The sequence below is a fragment of the Euprymna scolopes genome, chromosome 3 (genome assembly GCF_053919585.1).
Source record: "Euprymna scolopes isolate OS-2025 chromosome 3, ASM5391958v1, whole genome shotgun sequence".
Lineage (NCBI taxonomy): Eukaryota > Metazoa > Mollusca > Cephalopoda > Sepiida > Sepiolidae > Euprymna > Euprymna scolopes.
Genome location: NC_136484.1, coordinates 54,282,913 through 54,306,931, shown reverse-complemented (window position 1 = coordinate 54,306,931; position 24,019 = coordinate 54,282,913). Strand labels below are relative to the sequence as shown.

The window sequence follows — 24,019 nt, the reverse complement described above, 5'->3', positions numbered from 1 at the left end:
GCATAATGTACCGTACACGAACATATGCACATACCAGCTTTTTTCCCAGTTAAACTCTTTACTTGTTCTCCTATGGTGGATTATTCTGGATTCACTCCCTTTTTAAATATATTTATACATCAGTTCTTTAAAAGTAGTTGAGATAGAAAGTTTCCCTGGAAATACCTTACATTGGCTTAGAAAAATAATTAGTACGAAATCAGGAAAAGCATAAAAATTATCTAAACAACAATATCTCATCATTAAAAATTCATCAAATACAACATGAGTTGTTTTTTTTTTAAGCGAAATTCGTTTATTTCACAGAAACATTTCAATGAAGGTTCATAAAATAATAAGCTGTTTGTGATGCCGTAGTCTCATACAGAAGCAGACAAGATGGCGATAACCTTAATATTCGTATCACGTCAGAAGTTAAATTAAAGTTACTGCAACATTTAAGTATTGACTATAAAAAAGAAACAAAAGTAAACAACTTAATACATTTAAACAAATAGGATGGCGCCTTTTTCATTGTTATATAGAAGCGTTGTTTTATTTATTAAAAAAAAAATTGTTTTCATCAACGAGTGTTTTATTCAATTCTCATTATTCTCTTTCTTGTTCTTTAGGACAATATTCATCGTAATATTCTGTAACCCATTTCATTCTTTCTTCACCATAGGTCATACGATACTCGAGATACTCCTCTGTATAATTTTTCGTCACGCAGATGATATCTCGCCACTTCTGATTTTGCCATTCTCCATTGAATAAATTCAACAACTCAATTTGCATCGCTTCATCTACCAAAACGTCTTTCGGTTCTTTTCCTTCCCAAGAAGGGCACGTCACGCCTTCTAGGATGATAACGGGCCCCATATAAAACCAGCCGCCATATAAAGGATGCATGCTAACGCCGTGAATTTTCTGGTTGAAGAGAGAAAATATAATATTAAAACAATCCATATAGCAGTTATAACAACATTACGAGATATATTCATGCATATAAAACAGTTCTTTATTTTCACGTTCACCTTTATAATAACAAAATATAAACATAGTCGTTGCTATTGTGTGAGAAAATTAAAACAATAGAATTAGATTTCAGTAATACTGGGTAATGATTTATTAAAACCAGTTAGACTATATATGAGAGCTCCCCCTTCAAACTTCTCGGTTTAAAATTCACAGGCAACACGAATCGGCACAAATACATTGAGGATATTGCTAAGGCTGCTGCAAAGAATGTGAGTTCCTTGTACCAGGCTAGAAATTACTCACATCTGAGAGTATCATGTACCTCTACAAAGATACCATTTTTTTTTTTACACGGTGGTCACCATTTATCAAGGCCCGGAAGCCACTCAGGGATAAGGGTTATTGCAAGTACAGTACGTTAGTGTGGAGATTTGATGAAGTGTTTACTTAAGAGGGCGGTTCATTAGGAATTTGTTAACGTTGGACTTGAAGACATCCAAGTTGTAGTCAGGTGGGAAGCAGGCAGACGGAACGGAGTTCCACAGGCGTGCAGTTCTAAGAAAGAAGCTTTGTTCATGGAATCTACGTTTTGATTTAGGCACAGATAAAGAGTGGGGGAAATTTTTCACAGTGGATTCAGCTAGACGGGTGTTTTTTGTGAAGGATTGCCCATGCATAGAGTATTGCATCTACCATTAGATTTTCTTTTTAACCCAGGATAAAAAAAAGTTCCAATCTAATAGGTCCCGCAACTAAGCTCGTTGCAATGCTACATCACTGTGCCTGTTTTACAATTATTTTAATAGAATGTGCTCTGATAAACACATCGCATATACCACCTCGACGTACATATTTCCGACAAAGCAGTGTGGTTACAAAATCCTACCCCATCCCCCCTACTCTCCTTAACTTGCACCTGTTGACTATCTTGTGCCCACGAACTGTTAAACTTTAGAATTCACTCCGTTTTACCTGCTTCTCTGACTTTATTGACACGCAAAAGTCTTAATGTAATATAAACTGGCATCTCGCTCATCTTCTTTAAACACACATCAACAGATACATATACAGTTACACACACACATATGTGTGTATATATATATATATATATGTATATATGTTTGTTTATATATATGTATATATGTGTGCATGTGTATATATATATATATATATATATATATATATATATATATCTATAAAAGTGAACGTGTCTGTCTGTCTGTGTACATTTCCCTACGCAATAACTCTGTCAATTTTTAGTCTATAGACTCGAAATTTGAAATACCGGGTACTGAGATTTGGGAAAATCGATGTGACGGGTGTCAGCCAGAAATTTGGCTGTTAAGGGGTCAAATTTCAACGATTTGACCTTTAAGAACTCTACCAAACTCCTCCGACAATTTTGGGTCTAGACACTTGAAATTTTAGATATAGGTTCCTTGAACATGGATCTAACTTAATAAAGTGATTTGAGCCCGAAACAATAAATTTTAAGGGGTCATAATAGGTGCCAAAGTTTTAAAAAATTAACTATTTTTTTTGTTTTTTTGCTTTTTTTGCACAGCATACACCTCCAAACACCCGAGCAACGCCGGGCACCCCTGCTAGTATATATATATTAAAACACGGACACATCTATCTCTCTGTATATATAGAGATAGAGAGAGAAGAGAGATATATAAAACATACATATTAAAAACATATAAAACATAAGATGTTTCTGAGTTTTTGAGATGAGGATTGGTTATTCGTATTATTTGGATTAATCGGACTACTGTTCTCATCTTGAGTGTGATTTTCACAACGTTTCAGTCGATGTAATCTCCGAGCTTCTTCGGGTGTATCTTGTCAAATTCGGGAATGTTTCTGTCGTTTTCCGCTCTATCTAATCGTTTAAATTACGGTTGTAAAAAGTGATATTCTCCTGAAGGTTGCGGGTTCAATCCTCAGTGTGGGCGACCGAAAAATACAATTGCGAATTATTTAGGACCTGTATCCCGTCGCTACCCCTATGAAGTAAATAAAGCTGTCCACTCGAAATTCCGTCCAAATTCCAGAGTTCGACAGAAACATTCCCAAGTTCGACAAGATACACCTGAAGAATGTCGGAGGTTACATCGACCGAAATGTTGTGAAAATTACACTCAAGATGAGAACACTAGTTCGATGAATCCAAATAATACGGATACAAAACATACATAAATATATATTAGAAACTTCTAGCGAAATTTTTAAAGGATGAAATGCAGAAACTTCGACAACAACACCCAGCATTAGTCAAAAGAAAAGGCACAATTCTCCTCCACGACAATGCCTGACCGTACGTTGCTAGAAACAGAACAGAACTAGTACAGAAGTTAAACGAATTTGAGGTACGAAAATGCCTCATCCGCCATACTCTCCAGACCTCTCACCTACCAACTACCATTTTTCAAGCATCTCAACAACTTTCTGCATAGGAAATGCTTCAAAAGCCTAAGCGATATCAAAAAACGCCTTCAGCAACTTCATCATCACCAGAACGCAAGATTTTTTTACGTTACTGGCATGAATACACTTATTTGTATAGGCAAAAGTGTGTTGATTTTTATGGTGTTTATTTCGGTCAATAAATTGTTGTTTGAGCCGAGATATGTTCATCTGAATTTAAAACTTAACAACTGCAAGCACTTTCTTACCAACATGATACATATATTTTAAAGAGATTAAGTACTTATGTATTCATACACGCCAATAAATAACAAACATGTAATAGTTTTTCCTTAACTCCTTATACACACATTGTGATATTCATATATATATATATATATATATATATATATATATATATATATATATATATATATATATATATATATATATACAATCCTTATACACACATTGTGATATTCATATATATATATATATATATATATATATATATATATATATAGAATTGCGAATTATTTAGGACCTGTATCCCGTCGCTATCCCTATGAAGTAAATAAAGCTATATATATATATTACTGAATGTGGTTAGTAGTGCCCTTGACCTACTTCCCGTTTTCTGATCCTGCTGAAATTTCATATGCAATATCTCTATGTGTTTTACGACAAATTACACCTCGGAATTAATCGCGGTTTCTGATTTATGGGTGTTTGAACAGAGTCAGGTGTGAGATGAAGCCTGTTGAGTGTAGCGCAGTGGTTCTTTTTGTATTTGAAATGACACACTTGTGATGAAATAAAAAGAAAATATGATAATATTCCCCCATCATATGACTATGTAAAATGTTGGTCAATTCAAATATGAGGCAACTGACAGTCAAGAGACTGATAAAACAGGATGAAACCTTAGTCTGTTACTATAATTCACAGATCAAGGCCCAGTCAATGTAGTAAACGCACTTAAACTCAACATCTCCAAAGAAGACAAGAATGCAACGCACATGATTTCTGAAATCACGTAGGATTTAGAAGATCAACCTGGTGTATGCTACAAAAAAAAAACAGTCACAGAACTGCATTAAACGACATGGAAATGCGTAACCCTTGGGTTGTTTCTATGTAGAGAAACATTGATAACTGTGCCAAAGTTTTCTTGTTCTATTACCATGAGAAGTGGGTCAGAAGTATTACTTATTGAACGCCACTCGTATATACACACACATATATACAAATACGCACAAATACCACATCTAAATATACACACACAAATATAGATATAAGTATATTTAAACACACACACAAACACACACAAATATATATAATTATTTACTATAATAATTATTAAATACCTACAGACTAGTGCTTCATCCTTTCGGGAATCATCAGTGAAGAGTGTCACGATTAACACCAGTCGAGAGATTCGAACCCGGCAACAGAAGCCATGTTTGGCTTCCTTAGCAAGGACCCAATCCATTTGGCTACCGTTAATCGCGAGAAATACTGTTAAAATTTAAACATTTATTCTTATATATATATATATATATATATATATATATATATATATATATATATATATATATATATAGATAGATAGATAGATAGATAGATAGATAGATAGATAGATAGAACAAAACTCAAACAAAACCAAATTGCTTCCTCCCTTGAAGCTTGCATTTACAAACATCCGTGGGCTTAGAACTAATTTAAATGATGTTGAAGCATTTCTCCTAACAAATACCCCTGATATCTTGGCACTAAGTGAGACTAACCTACACTCCTCCATCCCCTTTAACTACTTTAACATGGCCGAATATCTCCCACTCTGCCGTAAGGATTCTGACAGACATATGCACGGGCTTGGAGTCTATATTAGAAACACCCTCCCCTTGACTAGAGGAACAAAACTAGAATCTGACGATCAAGCCTTTATGTGCTTTAGACTTAGCATGCAACATAACATTAGTTACTTTTATTTTCTCTGCCGCTCTCCCTCGACCCAGGACTGTACCCTAATAAGCAAAACTCTGACAGCATAGATACAGCACTTTCCTTCAACACTAGCGCACAAGTGCATGTATTTGGTGACTTCAATGTCCACCACAGAAACTGGCTTGGGTTTTCTACTTACACAGACGCAGCTGGTAGCACAACACATTCCCTATCACAGATAGTTACGTTTCCAACCCGTTTCCCAGACCAGCAAGAACAACACGCATCACTTCTAGATCTGTTTCTGACCACAGTTCCCGATGATTGTGTTACGAATGTCCACAGCTCACTTGGGAATGCTGATCATGCAGTGATAATGGTTGAAATCGCTCTAAACTCTAGGGCCAAAACTGAAGAGCCATTATTCAAAACAACGAGATATTATAAAAAGGCTGACTGGGAAGCCATCAGGGATCTCATCAGAGACGCGCCATGGTGAAATATCTTTTCACTTCCTGCTGAACAGTGCGCAAATGAGACCACTGAATGGTTCAAAACGGCAATTGAAGCACATGTTCCCAAGCGAAAATTTTATAGCAAATTTTATGGTTTACTTCTACTTGTGCAGCTGCCATTGCGCAAAGGCAGCATGCGTACCGCAGATTTAACCGGCACAAGTCCAGTTCAAACAGATAGAAGTATATAGAAGCCAGAAGTAACTGCAAGAAAGAAATAGAGACAGCTAAGAGAGAATTTACTGAAACCACCAAAAAACGCATCGAAGCACAGAAATTAGTAACCGGTAACTTCTGGGAAATCTACAACAGTGTAGTAAATAATGGGCAATCAACAATTCCCCACATTACCCAACAATCATGAGGTTGTTTGCTCAGCAACCGAGAAGGCTAACATGCTTGCCAGTCGGTTTGCCTCCAACTCCACACTGGAACATGCTAACCACCCCCTTCCAGACTTTCCTTTGTAGACAGACGCCACACTAGACGATCGGAAAATCACCCCTTCTTAGTTGCATGCTATCATAAAAAATCTTGACACTTCAAAAGCATGTGGACCTGATCTCATCCCGCCTGTGCTATTAAAAAAATGCTCCACTGAAGTAGCTCCAGTTCTCTCCAAACTTTACGACAAATGCCTTAATGAATCTTGCTTTCCAGACTGCTGAAAAACTGCTTCTGTATTCAAGAATTCTGACAAATGAACTGACCAGTAAATTATCGCCCCATTAGCCTGCTTCCACTTTTCGCCAAAATATTTGAGTCTATAATTAACCAAGCTCTAGTCCATCACCTTACAGATGCTAAACTTCTGACCGACCAATAATATGGATTTAGGCAAGCCCATTCCACAGCAGACATCCTAGCTGTAATCTCTGAACGTATATACCAGTCACTGGACAAAGAAGGGGAGGGTAGACCGGTAGCTCTAGATACATCTAAGGCTTTTGGTAGGGTATGGCATGAAGGTCTTCTAAGGAATATCAGATCATACGGTATCAGTGGAAGAATACTTAACATAATTAAATCCTTCTTAGATAAGAGAAAAATCCAGGTTGTCCCCTACGGTCTTACATCTAAATATGATATAAATATGATATAAATGCGGGAGTGCCTCAGGGGTCAATCCTTGGACCTCTGTTATTCGTAATAATCATAAATGACCTCCTTGTCAAAATTGTCTGTGAGATGGGTATATATGCTGATGACACCACACTCTATAACATTTTCGATTGGAAAACAAATGAACACGTATCTAAAGAAATGGTAGAAACACTAGAGGATTACCTCCAATTTGTAGTGGAATAGGGACAAAAATGGATGGTCACATTCAATGCTGCCAAGACTAAACTTGTTTCCTTCAATAATTACAAGAAACCTTCTCTACCACCAATAGCAATGACCAAAGAATTTTTATCTGAAAGTACGTCTTTTAAACTCCTCGGTCTAACGTTCACAGGAAACATGAGTTGGAACAATTACATTGAGAGCATTGCCAAGACCGCTGCGAAGAAGGTAGGTTCTTTCTACCGTGCTAGAAAGCTACTAACGCTCAAAAGTATACTGTACCTCTATAAGGCCACCATTCGCCCATGTATGGAGTATTGTTGTCGTACTTGGGCTGGTGCATCTGCGACTGTTACTAGTCTCTCGTTCCTAGACAAGATTCAAAAGAGAGTCGCCAATCTGATAGGTTCTGAACTGTCATCTAAGCTTCAGCCTCTGTTCCATCGACGAAATGTAGCATCCCTCTGCCTGTTCTACAAGTACTTTAACGGTGAATGCTCCAACGAACTGCAAACGCCCGTATCCTCTCGACGTAAATACCTCCGACAAACCCGATAAGCAGCTAAATCCCACCCCTTCACAGTTGATATCCCTTGATGTAAGAGAGCCTTCTACTCCAGTAGTTTTTTCCCCAGAACGGCTAGATTTTGGAATTCCCTTCCGGGTTTCTGCTTCCCCAACAGTACTGACATACAGAAGTTCAAAACAAGTACAAGAAAGTTTAAGGCTCCAGTCTTAATCGTTATTGATCTTTTCAGTACTGTTACTTCTGAGCTAGCGTCAGATGTATACGAAAGGTTAAAAATTAAGCGACTTTTAGCTATTAATGTTTAATTTTGCGTATGCGCAAAAGTCACAGATAAAGTAATATTTTATGCGACTTACCCTGTTAAGATTAACTGTTTGTTGTCAATTTTGACATCTAAACAACAATTCTTGCCGGCCAAAATACAAATTGATAGTGTGCCACAGGCCCAAATACCCTATATATTTAAAGTTTCAACTCTGTAGCCCAAATATTCAAAGATTAGTTTGGTAAAGACTTTTTACACACACATAGACAAAATCATATATATATATATATATATATATATATATATATATATATGATTTTGTAGGTAAGTCCAGAGGGGAGACAACCGAATCAGCAAAACTGAAGCTGGCCTGCCATGACACTGTATATACAAATGTAGGCAAATTTGGGCATATTTTATTGGTTTGAAAATGTAGGTTATTTTAGCAATTGTCATAAAATTTTAACCATAGAATAGTATTATAATCTTCAAAAAGCCTGCAAATTTTCATGTAGTTACGTCCATAGAACCAAAGATATAAGCATTTCAATAAGTAATTTGACTGCCAGTATAGATGTATCCATATATAGATATACCACATTTTTTTTGTAATTTATAAGTTCCAAATCTCAGCGACTATTAATCAGAATTTAACAAATGAAGATTCGTTGGCAAGCTAATGGCCTGGATTATATAGTGGGCTATGTGATACTTACCCTTAAGATGGCACATTAAGGGGATTATTTATCATCCACAGCCTATTTTTGGCATTTTCTTACAGCCATAAAAAGTTTCAATCGTAGTCATTTGCTTTCCTAGTTTTGCATATGAATTACAAAATATCTTATATTTCCCCAAAACCTGTAGCCTCAATGGAGGGGAAACTAAAGTTTGCTGCTATGGTTTCAAATGATTTGAAATAACAGCAAGGAGATATTTGATTCTAAATATTTCTCATATAGTATATATCCCCGTTTATGGTAGTTTCATGTTTTCTATTAAGTAATTTATCTCTATCTTTAAAATTGGAGATAGAAATTATTATTATTATTATTATTATTATTATTATTATTATTATTATTATTATTATTATTATTTATATCCCTCTACATGCATATTTTTTATGATTTTATATTGATTCAATCCATATCTAGCATTTTTTAATTTACTTAAATTTTTAGGGACCTTTTATAGTCAATGCATTTAAATAGGTAAATGCATTTAAGTTGGATGTAACTAAGCTAACTTTGAGAGGACATATCTAGCTTACTTTGAGAGGACATACCTTAGTTACTGCGAACAACGCCCCCCAATCTGCATAGATCTTTAACGTATCAAACTCCATATGACATCTATCCAGCAACTAACCGTGACAGTCCGACAGTTTGCTAGTGAGCGCCACCTTCTTGACTGCTTGTCTTTCCTTTTCTCCCTTTACTTTTTATCTTTCTCTTTCTTTCCCCTACCCCCGCCTTCAAAGTCTTGCGCACCTTACACCCTTCCCTTCTTTTCCACCTTTTCCCTCTCCCTCCCCCTCTCTCTATTCACATCCGTGTCTGGTTGAATATTTTAAAATCTACCTCACCTCTTACCACCTTCCAACCTTCCAATGTGTATTAAATCTTAAAAATTAAATGTTGTCAAATTAGAATTGAAATCTCCCCTTTTTTGCTTTTTCTAATATCGTTTTTTTCAATCATAGTAACCATTTCTGTTAAAGTCCGATGAAGTTACTTGGTCATTGATACGATTCGGTAACCGAAACATGTGTAACTAAGTAGATAAAACGGTAATCGAAAAATACTGTACAACATATTTTTAAAAATATATATATTTAAGTGGCTATGGTTCGATAGAAACAAAATATGCCTGTTTCCATTAAAACTAAATTAATTAAATTCGTTTATATTATGGGAAGTATAATTGATATGTTAATTAACCTATCCTCATCTTGAAAACGAGGTTTCCATAACTGAAGTCTCGAGAATGGTTCAAAACTCTAAAAGAAAATAAGACACTCATGGAAATCCACAAAATAAATGTCACGGTGATATTTATTTTTTGGGTTTCTACCATCATTTAAAAAATTTATTTTCGAGTTTTGAGTGGTTCTCGAAACTTAAAAATGGCAACCTCATGTCTGACATCTTTGTTGTTTTTGTTTTTTTTAACTTAAACGTTGGACATCACTTGCGTTTCAAACTTAATAAACGCATTAAAATAAGTTAAAACATCAAAAACTTATTCGGGTAGTTAGAAGAGTAACTTATCTTGCCTTTGGTAACATTTATTTGTTACATATTTGTTTCGTGACAACTTTCTCTGCTTTTTTGTCTACAGTAAAGCATGAACTACGGTCACGGTCACTAACGTGCTTTTTTTCTTATTAAAATATTTTATCGATTATTCATTTTTGATTGCTACTATATACACTGCGTGTCAAATTATTAACGAGATAACATTTTTTTACCAGTTTCAGAAACTTACCGGTAGTTTCGCATCAAAAGCTTCGGAAACGTTGGCAATGCTGAGCTACGCGTACTGTGAAATTTTCGTACTGTTCCGTGCAATGTAAACAACTTGCCGTCGTAATTTCTGAATCCACGGTATTTAAGACGTGTCAAATTATTAACAAGGTAGTTTGTTTCGTCAATAAAATGGGTCGTAAAGGTGGTTCGAGTAATTCTGAAAGGAGTACTATTACAGAAAAGCTAGCAAAAGATAAAATAACCGTCGAAATATCGAAAATGATAGGAAGGTACCATCAAACTGTGAAAAACCTTGTCAAGGACCCTACAAAGGTACGCAAGAGAGCTGATAAAGGTAACTCTAGAATTATTTCACGCCGTTCTGTACTCCAAATTAAACCTGAAGTTGTTAAGAACCCTAGGCAGACAAGTTGAGAAGTCTTTGACGAAGCTGGATTGAGGAATATCTAAAAAAGTACTCGATGTCGCCTTCTGAAAGAAGTTAAGCCTGTTAAGCCTGTGACAAAGCCTCCATTAAAGCAACATCATATACAAAACCGATTGAAATGGGTAGAAGACAACATGAAAACGGATTTTCCCAAAGTTTTGTTCACGGATGAAGTGCGTGTCACTCTTGATGGCCCGGATGGCTGGAGCAAGGGATGGGGTCTAGATGGACGACATCGTCATTAGCGTTTAAGGCGCCATCAAGGTAGTGACCATCAAGAGTGACACGCACTTCGTGGGATAATGATTTGGGCTGGGATTATCGAAGGTACTTTAGTTGGCCCATGGAGAGTCCCAGAAGGCGTAAAAATGACGTCAAATGCTTACATAGCTCTTCTGAATGAGCACTTTGAACCATGGCTGAAGAAGCAAAGGTTGACGTCCAGAAGAACCATTATTTTTATGCAGGATAATGCTCTCTCGCATGTAACAAACAAAAGCAAAGAGTATTTGCAACAACTGGGATTCTCTGGCCTATGGAAGATGGAGTGGCCTGCGAATTCACCAGATTTGAACCCAATTGAGAACCTTTGGAGTATCATGAAGCGACGCCTCTATGCAAGTGGACGCCAACTTAAGAGCAAAAATGAGTTGTGGGATGTTCTCCAAGAGGTATCGCGAGGAATAACTGTTAACGAAATCACAAATTTGACTAATTCTGTGAACCAACGTCTTTTACAAGTCATTCATAAAAAAAGGATCGCATATCCCCTACTAATTATGTCAACGTAGAAATTACTTTGTAGTTATTGTGTTCTAAGGATTTTTCCTAGTTCATTTAATGTTTGAAAATTATTTCAATTAACAAGTTTTGGGTATATTGTGTTTTTTCTCGACCTCGTTAATAACTTGACACACTGAAATCAACAGATATTCTTATCTTCTGCAATAGTTTCGCTTATACTGCTTTAAATACATTTATTTTCTGACTGGAGTAGCTGAATAGTATTGTAAGCACTTTCTCAAAGTTTCATGGTTTTTACTCACTCGTTCCTTAAGTATTTAAAAAAAAATATAAACTCGTTAATAATTTGATACGCAGTGTATATTCAATAGTTTTCATTCAGACTATACTTATTCTTTATTTTTGTGAACAATTTACAGCTTTCAATTATTGATTACATTGAACTTATGCAATGACTAAAGTGGCATTCATACTGGGGGGGTTGAACGTGACTTTCGTAATAGTAGGCCCAATTACTGATCAATGACGTCATGCATGAGGTCATAGCAAGTAAGATCTGTCGAGCAGCCAGTGTCGATAATTAATAAGAGCGTTCTACAACATTAGAAAACTTAAAACTTGCATCAAAAAAGAGAAAAATAAGAAGCACGGTTTATACTGAAACTAAACTTATGCAATGACTAAAGTGGCATTCATACTGGGGGGGGGGGGTGAACGTGACTTTCGTAATAGTAGGCCCAATCACTGATCAATGACGTCATGCATGAGGTCCTAGCAAGTAAGATCTGTCGAGCAGTCAGTTTATACTGAAACTAAACTTAGTCAATGTTTAAAAAAGAAAATGAAATTTTATTCAAAGGGAAAGTGTATTATTTCTGTGAAAAAACATTTCTTTATTTAATGGATTTAAAAGATTAAAATTCGTTTATTGTTTACTTAAAAATTGCATTTAAAAAAGAAAATAAAGGACACGATTCGATTTATACTGAAACCGAACTTAATTTAAAATAAATTAAAAAGCAAAAACAAGAATTATGTATGCAAAAGTATTATGTAGCAAGAGACAATCAAATACTGTAAAAAAATCATGAATTTTGGGAATAAACAAACAATAGTTAAACAAACAAATTAAAATTGAGCGACACATAATTTTTAACCTGAAGACGATTTAAATTCAAAGAAATAATTTAAATACAAAGTTAGTAGTGCAGCAATATATCTTTTGAAATCAAACTTATAGAAAAAATCAGTTGGATAATTTAATTAAAAATGGGTTTCTAAATAATAACATTATTTTAGCACGACCGGTATTGTGCATAAATACAAAAAAACAAACAAACAAAAAACCAACTTATTAATGACTTTTGGGTTCTCATTTAAAATTGGACTTAATAATAAAAACAAAACAAAGCAAAAAAAACAAAAAACAAAACAAAACGAAAAAATACAGAAAATACGGACAAATGTTTTAGATGGACTTATCCCTCACGAAATATGGATGTTATTTTTTTTTAAAATCACGTAAATTGATCAAGTTTTTTTTTTAATGAAAAATCAAATTTTATAACCTTCGATACGATAGAGCTGGAAATAGCCATTAAAAAACATGATAAAATTCAAGGGTGGACAATCGTGGCTTTCGTAAATATGTTTATGGACAATTCAGTTCGACTATCGAGATTTTGTTATATTCAAAATAATTTAGAATTAATAAGTAAAAAATTTGTTTCTTAAATATCGTAAATTTAGTTAAAAAGAAAAACACTTGGTTAATTTATGTAATTTTTGGTATATGACAACTTCGATCAGTTGCGAATACATAAATCATAAAGATTTTTCCGTATTTTGTAAAAAATTAGATCGACTTCTAAATAACAACCGAAGTTTGTAAGTGTTATAAAACTTGTTGGTGCAAAACAAAAAATAAATAAATAAATAAATAAATAAAAAATAAAAAATAATAAATAAATAAATAAAATGCAAAACTATTTGTGAATAAATATATAAGTAGTTTTAGTCTGTACGCTTTTTTATGAAACTATGTTTCTTTAACTTATAGTTTTGAACGAGGACAAACATTACTTTTTAATAATATTATTATGAAAAAGCTCCTTCACAGAAATAATAAACTTGAAACATTTTTTATACCAAAAAGGTTTAATAGAATTTAATAAACTTAAAAGGAAGAAATTAACAAGTTAAAACACCTGTAGTCGAGACTAAACTCTTCCCTGCGTTTATTGACTCCCGATATCGAAAACTAAAGATTTCTCTAAATATATATAAATAATAGTGTGATAATTTTATTTATTTGATCCCCCGACAAAAGGAGGGTGGAATTGTAAATTAACCCTTGTCTGTTCGTCCATTCGTCTGTCCGCACTTTTCTTAATACCTACGCCTTGGAATTTTTTGAAATTTTGCACAAATATTAAACATGATATGAGTAAAACCGTAACAGAATGGATTTTCGGGGAAAACTCTGGTTGCCCCCGCCCATAGGGGTGCCTTTCGGGTTAAAATGGCTAAAATTGACACTTTTGTGCTTATTAAAAAAATTGATGCCTTGGATTTTTATAAAACTTTCTGAAAAGTTGTAACTAACTGATTCCGATATAATTTTGTTTGTCTATACTTTTCGATAACGCTTGGGTGTGCCCCAGGGCTCTTTTAGGGCTAATAAAAACACTCCATTTTTGGGACTATTCTGCCATATTTGTCCAAAATTTTCTGTGTATTTCTATTTATTAGCAGTTTTGCATGGTGCAGAACTCAAATTTAAATATGTTAAGGCCTTGGAGACTTTTTGGGATAAACGGAGAGCCAACTAATGGACTTGGTCATTTCTTTATGTGCCTGGTTCAGAAATCAAATTTACATATGTTAAGGACTAAAACTGCACCGTTTGTTCATTTTCATCAGGATTTGACATCCCCTGAGGAAGGACTTTTGGGCCTAAATGGGGGGGGGGACAATGCTGAACATAGTCATTTTTTATGCCTCACTATTGTTCACTGTGCACTCACGGGGAGGACCATGCATACTTCACTTGTTATTAAGATAGCAGACTGGAAAAATATCATATAAAAATTATTTGTCTAACAGTTTTAAAAGCTAAAAGAAATTAAATAAATTTTCGACTTTTTGACCAAAACATTTACCCTTTTAACCACCTTTGTAAGAAAATATACATTTAAAAGATAAATAATTCAACATTTTTTGTTGCATTATATAAAAAGGAGCTGTTAAAAAGTCTCGTTGAAAATTATTTAAAAATTGGTGCATTTTAAACTTAAAATTCATAGTATTTTCCCTGCAAAAATACCTGCTTTTAATTAGATGTGTCCAAATGTAAAATAAAATACAGTCAATTTGAAACAGTTTTATGAATCCTGCAGAAATTTCTTTGAAAGCTGAAACAGAAAATGACAACTTCTCGTAATAGTTAGTACTGTAAGTCCGTGACTGTAGGACTTCAACTGTGACGTTTACAGACCACGTGACTTTTAGTGGAGAGGCCTACAATATTTATGTTGGTCCCGGTTAAACAGTACCTTAAGAATTGTTTGTCTTCCACACACAAGAAAACATAATAATTGCTTACCTTATTCTTTGGCCAAGAGTCATCGGTGACATCTTTCCGTTGGTAATAGTAGGCGGCTCCGGCCACATGTCCTGCTACTTGGACTAAGATCGCTGGATGACCCGGTCCTAGCATATGATGAGTATACAAAATATCTTTGTCGGGAATGTACTGTTGATGAAAAAAAAAAAAAATGGAAAAATGATCATGGTTATTAGACATAAGAGACGTACGTTTGTATGCACCGATTGACTTTAATTTAAAATAATAATAATAATAATAATAATAATAATAATAATAATAATAATAATAATATACAGACGGACAAACCCATCTAAGCAAGAAGACCAGATGTCGTAATAATTAACAAGAAAGAAAAATCCTGTCAAATCGTAGACTTTGCTGTCCCAGCTGATCACAGGGTGAGCATGGAAGAAAAGGAGAAACGAAGCAAATACACAGAGCTAGCCAGAGAGGTAACAGGGATTTGGATGATGAAGGAAATCAAAATAGTACCGATAATAGTAGGAGCACTAGGAACAATTCCGAAAAACTTCGAAAAAAGAATGTCACAAATTGGAATCAGAGGAATAACTGCAAAAATACAACGCCTAACGATAAAGAAAACTTTGAAATATTAAGGAAAACCCTAGAATGTGGGGAATAACACAAGACACTATAAGAAGCGTTACAGGGAATGAAGAACGTCGAAGTTGCATATCAACAAGTTCTACACCACCATCATGCATCCCCCCATTGTCTCATCACCGTTCCTCCCGAATAGAAAAGTGATAACAAAGAGCCGAGAAGGGCCAAGGAGGATGGAAAACCGAGGAGGGAGCGCTGGCCAGACCTCCGCTGGACAAGCGCGAAGAGAACTGGGATCATGGGGAGGCTTAGTGCCACTCAAATTCCAGTATAAACCAATGGCCACTACCAGCGAGAAATCAATGGTATGAGACTGTTGTGATGACGCAGATTTATTTGCAAATGCTATCGAAGGAGGTGGAGAGAGCTGGACGTCTCGGGAGACTTGTTGTCACACAGCTTCCAGAGAACACCACAGGTCTCCAAACCGATCGTTTGTTGACTTGTGTGAAAGCTCCATGTGAGCCAATAATAATAATAATAATAATAATAATAATAATAATAATAATAATAATAATAATAATAATAATCCTGTCAAATCGTAGACTTTGCTGTTCCAGCTGACCACAGGGTGAATATCAAAGGAAAGGAGAAACGGAGCAAATACACAGAGCTAGCCAGAGAGCTGAAAGGAATATGGAAGATGAAGAAAATCAAAATAATACCTATGATAGTAGGAGCACTAGGAATAATCCCGAAAAACTTTGAAAAAAGAATGAGAGAAATTGGAATCAAAGGAATGACGGGGGAAAATACAACGAACAACAATCATGAAAACAGATGAAATATTAATGAAAACCATTGATTTCTCGCTGGCAGCGGCCATTGTCTACATTGGCATTTGAATGGCACTAAGCCTCTCCAAGATCCCAGTTCTTTTCGCACTTGTCCAGCAGAAGTCTTATCGGTTTTTCCATCCTCCTTGACCCTTCTCGGCTGTTTGGTATCACATTTTTTTTATCAGGGGGACGGTGATGGGGCAATGGGAGAGAATGCGCGATGGGATGTAGAACTTGTTGATATGCAGCTTCATTGTTCTTCATTCCCTGTAACACTTCTTCATGTTTTGCCCCTGCAGCAGTTTGTCTGGCTCATGCATGTGTTCATGTGTGTTAATCTTCGCATTCAAAGGGGTTTCTTAATATTTCATCTGTTTTCATTATCGTTAGTCGTGGTATCTTTGCAGTCACCCCTCTGATTCCAATTTGTCCCATTTTTTTTTCAAAGTATCTCGAAATTGTTCCTAGTGCTCCTACTATTATAGGTATTATTTTTATTTTCTTCATCTTCCAAATCCCTTTTATCTCTCTGGCAGGCTCTGTGTGTTTGCTCCGTTTCTCCTTTTTCTTTCATACTCACCCTGTGGTTAGCTGGGACAGCAAAGTCTACGATTTGACAGGATTTTTCTTTCTTGTTAATTATTATAACATCCGGTCTTCTTGCTTAGATGGATTTATCAGTTTGTATGTCCATGTCCCATAGGATTTTGTGATTCTCGTTTTCAGTTACTGTTGCTGGCTTATGCTTATACCATTTGTCTGTGCATTCGAGATGCAGTTGTTTGCATAATTCCCAGTGTACTACCCCTCCCACTTGGTTGTATTCATTTTGGGCCAGTTTGCTGCATTCACTTATATGGTTTATTGTCTTGTCTCTTTGTCCACAGAGTCTGCATTTGTTGTTTTTTTGTGTTTTGTCGTGTTGTTGTTATTATTATTATTATTATTATTATTATTATTATTATTATTATTATTATCCCCAAAATGATGACGCTAACCACGACTGGTATAACACAAAATAGTTGTGAAGTGTTTAGGGAGATGGAAATACTGAAGGGAGGAAATCACAATCCAGATATCTATTAGAAGAGCACGAAGAGTACTTGAATCTGGGGGGGGAGGCATTATTCTACTTGAATTCCACAAAAGCCGACTGTAGTGAAACAACAATGGTAAACAGTTACTGCGATAACGCAAATAGATTTGCAATGGTTGTTTAAATAGGTAGAGAGTCTTGCAAACTTGGAGAGATTTGTTGCAACTCATTCTCTAGGGAACACCACTTATTATTGCTAGTGAGCAATCAATGATAATGACACGTGTGAAAACTCCTAGTGAGTAAATATTTTTTTTCAGAAAATTTATTTTCTATAATTCTTTAATAAATAAATAATTAAAATTGATTGAAATTAAAAATGAAAAATAATTTGCATCACCAAAACCTGAAATCTGACATAAGCGCTAGAATAATATGTTCAAATTCAAATACACCAATCACAGTATTACATATTGAACATCTATTTCACAAATCAACTACTTAATTTCTTCATATTTCAAAATGCATCTCCTAACACTTGATCCACCTTGCCCAAAGAAAACCTTTAATAGTGTGAAGCAGTAACGCCAAAAACAAGTGGTCACTGCTGATAATTCAATTTCTTGTTTCAATCTGACAAAATGGCGGCTATTTTCTCTCAATGAAAAACGACCCGCGAATATAACTTTAACATTCCCCTCCCACTGAACTGACACATAAAACTTTAAGAACTGATTCATATAAATTTTAATATACTCGGCTAAACACTTGTTTTTTTATATGTATTTTTGTGAGTCATTTACTATCGAGTCATTTAATATCTGACGAGACACAGAACTGTTGTATAAAGTCTTTTCCTTACAACTTAACTTTAGTGTATTTCAAAACTGCCTTTACTGCGTCCACTTGGCGTTAACGAAACTATGAACGTTGACGTTGCTTTACGTTGTGGTCCACACAGGGACATCCAGAAAGTCAAAACCCTATATACCAGATCAGGGTTATTTCAACAACTGATTATTCTCTGACATAGCGATTGGTTCGGAACGCACTGTCATTCTATGCTAAATTACACAGAGATGTCTTAAGGGTCAATTTTATGTCACTTAGTATATGATTATTTACAAGCCAAAAATGTTAATTAAAAAACAAAAATCACAATCGTCAGTTCCACAGTAGAAAGAATTGTGTACACGTTGGAAGGCCAAAGGTGGGGAAAATATGAATAATTATAAATACCAATGTTCATAAAGACAATAGTTCAAATTAAACGAATGGAAATAATATTAACTCGTCATCACAAAAATGTCCTTACATAGCTCAACTCTTCCCATAGTTTCATTTGAACCTTTGTCATGTAATACTTGGTGAATTTTGTCCAGGAGTTATTAAAAGCACATGGACCCGTTTCGCAGAGGTATGGTACAAATGATTCCTCAAAGACTCTTGGGATCATAAAAATAGACAGAGCCGTTGTGTTCTCATGGTAATTCAAATGAAATTTCGGATCCACCAATTTATTGTACGACCCAATCTGAAAAGAAAAAAAGACGAGTCAAATATTCTTTATAAAATATAAATTGAATACGTTCAATTGTAATGATAAAAAAAAAAAAAAAAACAAGAGACGAGTCAAATATTTTTTTTTATTAAATACAAGTTGAATACCTTATCGCAAATAAAAACAATAAATTAAATGACATCTGTAAAGTCGTTCAGCGATATAGCATCAGGCGTCAGTCTTCGGCGTCCCGGTTTCGAATCTCCTTATGTCTAGCCACGATGATGAGAGGAAATACGTGGCGAATTTACAAGAATTGATCCCAATTTACTTGTAAAATGACCTATGGCATTGTATTTTGTAAATATATTTCTCATGACAACTTTGGATATAAATATACATTATCATTGGATAAAAGGCGTGTAGAGTTGTTAAAAAAAGGGAAATAAATAAAATACTAAAATTAAGGAAATAACTTCCCATCTGCTTCTATTCAGAGAATAAAAACCTTTGATCGAGTCTTGTATTTTAGAATGATAATATCCATAGTCATGTATCCCGTTCAGCCAGAGAGTGGCTTGCTGACCAAGGATTTACAGCAAAAAAAATCATAGATTGACGACTTTAGACGCCAAATTGTAACCCGATTGAAAACCTATTATCCATTAGAAAATATTGGATTTATGAGAATTGATTAAAATTTAATTGCAAAAGTGATCTATGAATTATATTGTGAAAGTATCTTATGTTATAACTCCCCTCCCAACAAAAAACAATCTATAAACAATGTTTATTGTTCTGGATAAATGGCAGACTTGCAGGAATTAGATGCAATGGAATATCTTGAACAACGTCAAAAGTCTGTCCAACTTTCGCTTATGACATCGCACGTTAATTCCGCACCTCTCTTTTTTCTCCTTTCTTTTTGTTTATTTATTTAACTGTTTCGGCAAAATACGAATTGTTTGTAATAATGTCAACTTTTGGGAAAAACATTAAATGAAAGAAAGATGAAGTAGGGAGAAAATGGGGAGGAAATGCGAAGAGAGAAAGAGAGAAATCAAAGGGAGGGAGGGAGAGAGAGAGAGAGAGAGAGAGAGAGAGAGAGAGAGAGAGAGAGAGAGAGAGAGAGAGAGAGGTAAAAAGTGAACAGAGAAGGAAAGAGTGAAAGAGATATAACATTAGAAGATAATTTCGGGGAGAATTTTATTGAAAATGACTGCATAAATAATTTTGGAACATCATTTTCATTAAATTAGAAATCTTCAAGTAAAGAATTATTCTGAATCAAAATCGACTAATATATATATATATATATATATATATATATATATATATATATATATATATATATATATATATTTATATATATATATGTATCTGTGAATTTGTGAAAGCTCCTCGTGAGCCAATAATAATAGACAGACATATATTCTTCCCCTAAACAATTAGCAGCTGCTAAATTATGCAACAAGACAAACTTTGCTGGTCTTAAGAAAGAAATGCATACAGAAGAGATACTAGAAAACACTGATGCGTATCGAATGATTGCCCCCCCCCAATCTTGAAATTGATATTGTATGTTAGTTCAGATATTCATGAATATTGCAAATTAATTGAACCCCTGACATTTATCTGGGAAAGTAGTTTTGATGGTGCCCTAGAGAAATTACAAAACTGATAAAAATTCTCTTGACAATTTCCATGACTACATCAGAAGCAGAATGTTTTTTTTTTCAATAATGAAAATTTTTTTAAAAATTCTAATGAGCAATATGAGTTATGAAAGACTGAATGCAATTGCAGTGGTTTCCATTGAAAAAAATCTTCAGAGATCAAGGAGAATAGAATTTACTTTCCGATGAATGTATCAATTAAAATAAAACATTTAGTTATATTTAGTATTGTATTTTTATTGTATATATATATATATATATATATATATATATATATATATATATATATATATATATATATATATATATATATATATACTGTATAAACAAGATCAAGACTTCAAAAAAGATGTTGATAGCAACAGAAAGTGTATTTCATTTTAAGTTACAATTGTTTCCATACCAGTTCGACAATTTCAAGCATTATGGCGTTTGAAAATTTTCGAAATCAGCATTTCTTCAGACTTCCTGAATAAAAACACTTTTGACAATAGAACATTGTTTAAAGAAAAATCCCCTTAACGGAAAAGAAGCATGTGAAAAAAACATTTACCCTGGAGGCATCCTCCGTGAAAAAAAAAAAACTCATCACAATAAAAATGAAATATGATAATTTTTTGGCTTACATTTTAAGTCATCTCTCTTTGGCTTAAAACTTATTGGTATATAAAAATTTACCGAATTACACGAACCCAGTAAAACTCAGTATATTACATACAAGTCTCTCTCTCTCTCTCTCTCTCTCTCTCTCTCTTTCTCTTAACGTGCGACTATTTTTGTCAAATGTCTCTCTTATTCTCCTGTTCAATTTAATTACCTAGTGACAACATTCGCTCAATGCTCCCCTTATGTCTAGTTAGGTTCTGTGATATGCTGTTACGTTATTGAGGGGTTCATTTATACGCCGTGTGCTTGTGTGCAGTTTTACTAAATATCTATATTGTGCGGTTCTTCACTATCTGAATCTTAAGTTATCGACCAAATTCCAACTTTACTCCATGTCCAGCCAACCTGAAAATGTGACAACAAACACGTCGTCTCGGTCAGCTATTTTTAGAACTTCCGGTGCAACGTGTCCATTTTACACGTCAATATGTTTTGACAATTTTTATCAAAACATAGCTTCACATCTCATCTCTTGTTTACCTTGCGAGTTAGATAGCTAGATCGAGATAGGTGGATAGCTAGCTCGATAGATGCACATAGATATATAGATAGATCGACAGTCAGATTAACACATAATTTCTTGTTTTCTACAACTATATAACAATGCGATCATTTTAACATTACCATACTTTATGCTTAGTAGTATTTAAGAGAAAAAAGTTAATTATTCGGTTGATCACGAGTTTTTTCATTAATTATTCAAAATATTTCTTTTCATATAAATTAAATATAACTTTTTATTTTAAATATAATGGTTCTTTGCTCGTAACATTTTTGATCATTGATAATAGAACAGAACCAAATAAGGTGACTTTAAATACAAATAAAATATCACCCTTTGTTCTTAGCATTTTATACTTAAAAGAGAAACAAGTAACATTTATGATAATTTAGATAAAAAAATTAAAGTATCGTGTAGTTATAAATTGTATAAAACAATTATTTTTAAAAAATAAATGAGCCCTTTAAAATTAGATTTAGAAATATTTATTTATTTACAAATACGTATGTAATTAAGAAATTAATTCAACTAATTAGTACATTTATCTTTCTTACAAACAAGTCAGCTCTTACATTGAAGTAAATTAAATTGACTTTAATGCATTTCGTTTTCCTAGAAAACAAACCATTTTTTTATTACTTACTTTTTATGACGTCAATTATGAAGAGAAAAATACTTCAAAAATAAGTAAAAAACATTACTTACTTTAAAATCATAAAATTCAAAACTGTCGCTTGGCAAAGCTTTCCTCACGACGGAAATAATATCAGTATAATTTGGATGATGCTTTAAAATGAACGCCTGAGTTCCAAACAGAAATGCACATTGGAAAGCAACGAAGAAGATAAACGAATGATTAGAACAAGCCATGGTTTTCTTCACTTCGAGTTCTCTTTTCATGTCAAATTCATTCTGTGCAAATTTATATATACGCGAACGTTTCCGTCTTTGATTCTCCATCGCGCTAAAATAAATGTAAACTATGACACGTGCTAACGATAATAGGACTTCTACCTTTCCTTCTCATGAAATTATTAGTTGTCATAAATGAACTCTTTCACATATTAAATATCTGATTTTGTCTAACATTCAAAAATGAAAATTCTTCACCCATATGTTACTATGATATAATATCTCTGAAATCATTCAGATTAAATATCTCGATTTTTGTAATATTAATATTTCGGAAATAAAGCTTTTGTTGCCGATATGTTTCCATAAGATATCTCTGCAACTATTGCGATAAGATTTTGAAAAAGTTAATAAAAATAAATGAATGTAACGAAATCGTTTTTAATATAAATGTTCGTTTTATTTCGTAAGAAGATTTTTTTCTCTTTTTTTTTTTTTTGGTTTTGGTGTCAGAACTTTAATTTATTAAAAACTGGAGAGACCCGTGTAGTACATTGCTTAGGATGATTGAAAAACTTGCGGAACTCTGTTTTAACTCTTTATAAATATTTGATGCACGACATGTAAACAACTAAAATAATTCGCTGGTTTGATACCTCATTGTAATACAGCTTCCTAGTCAAGTAGCTTCTTCTAAGGTATTGCATGTTTGTGCAACTCTATTTCTACTGATTGTTTTCCTTACCATTGCATTGGTTTATTCAAGACAAAGGCTGATAGGCATCTCTTGCATTTGCGTTCTTGTTAGCAGTGGCGTAGCTAGAGTAAACGTCACCCGGTATGATCTGCTTAAATGTCACCCCACTGACATTGTGTAACCCCTTCTTTGCTGTCACCCGGACCGCCCCCCCCTTAAATACGACACACACACACACACACACACACACACACACACACACACAATATCTCTCTCTCTCTCTCTCTCTCTCTCTCTCTCTATATATATATATATATATATATATATATATATATATACTATCATTTCAGCACGGCGTTGCCCGGGTGTTTGGATGTGTATGTTGAGCAAAAAAAAAAAAAAAAATGTGGAAGTAGGAAGGCAGGCTCGAACCCGTACCGCAAAGGAGGAAAAGAACGGGAAAAAACCCTGACGCCTTTGCTGTTACGACGACCCCCAAACCGGAAG

General features: G+C 34.2%; 1 protein-coding gene across 1 annotated transcript; it reads right to left on the bottom strand.

The window, feature by feature from the left end:
• Positions 1 to 349: 349 nt before the first annotated feature.
• Positions 350 to 23,069, bottom strand: LOC145263304 (cyanocobalamin reductase / alkylcobalamin dealkylase-like). The gene is made up of 4 exons (XM_080120388.1): positions 22,669 to 23,069; positions 18,934 to 19,152; positions 15,177 to 15,326; positions 350 to 909 (listed from the first exon to the last, which is right to left on the bottom strand). The coding sequence occupies exons 1-4, from the start codon at positions 22,921 to 22,923 to the stop codon at positions 589 to 591; spliced, it is 945 nt and encodes a 314-aa protein (XP_079976514.1). The 5' UTR covers positions 22,924 to 23,069; the 3' UTR covers positions 350 to 588.
• Between the last annotated feature and the right edge of the window lie 950 nt (positions 23,070 to 24,019).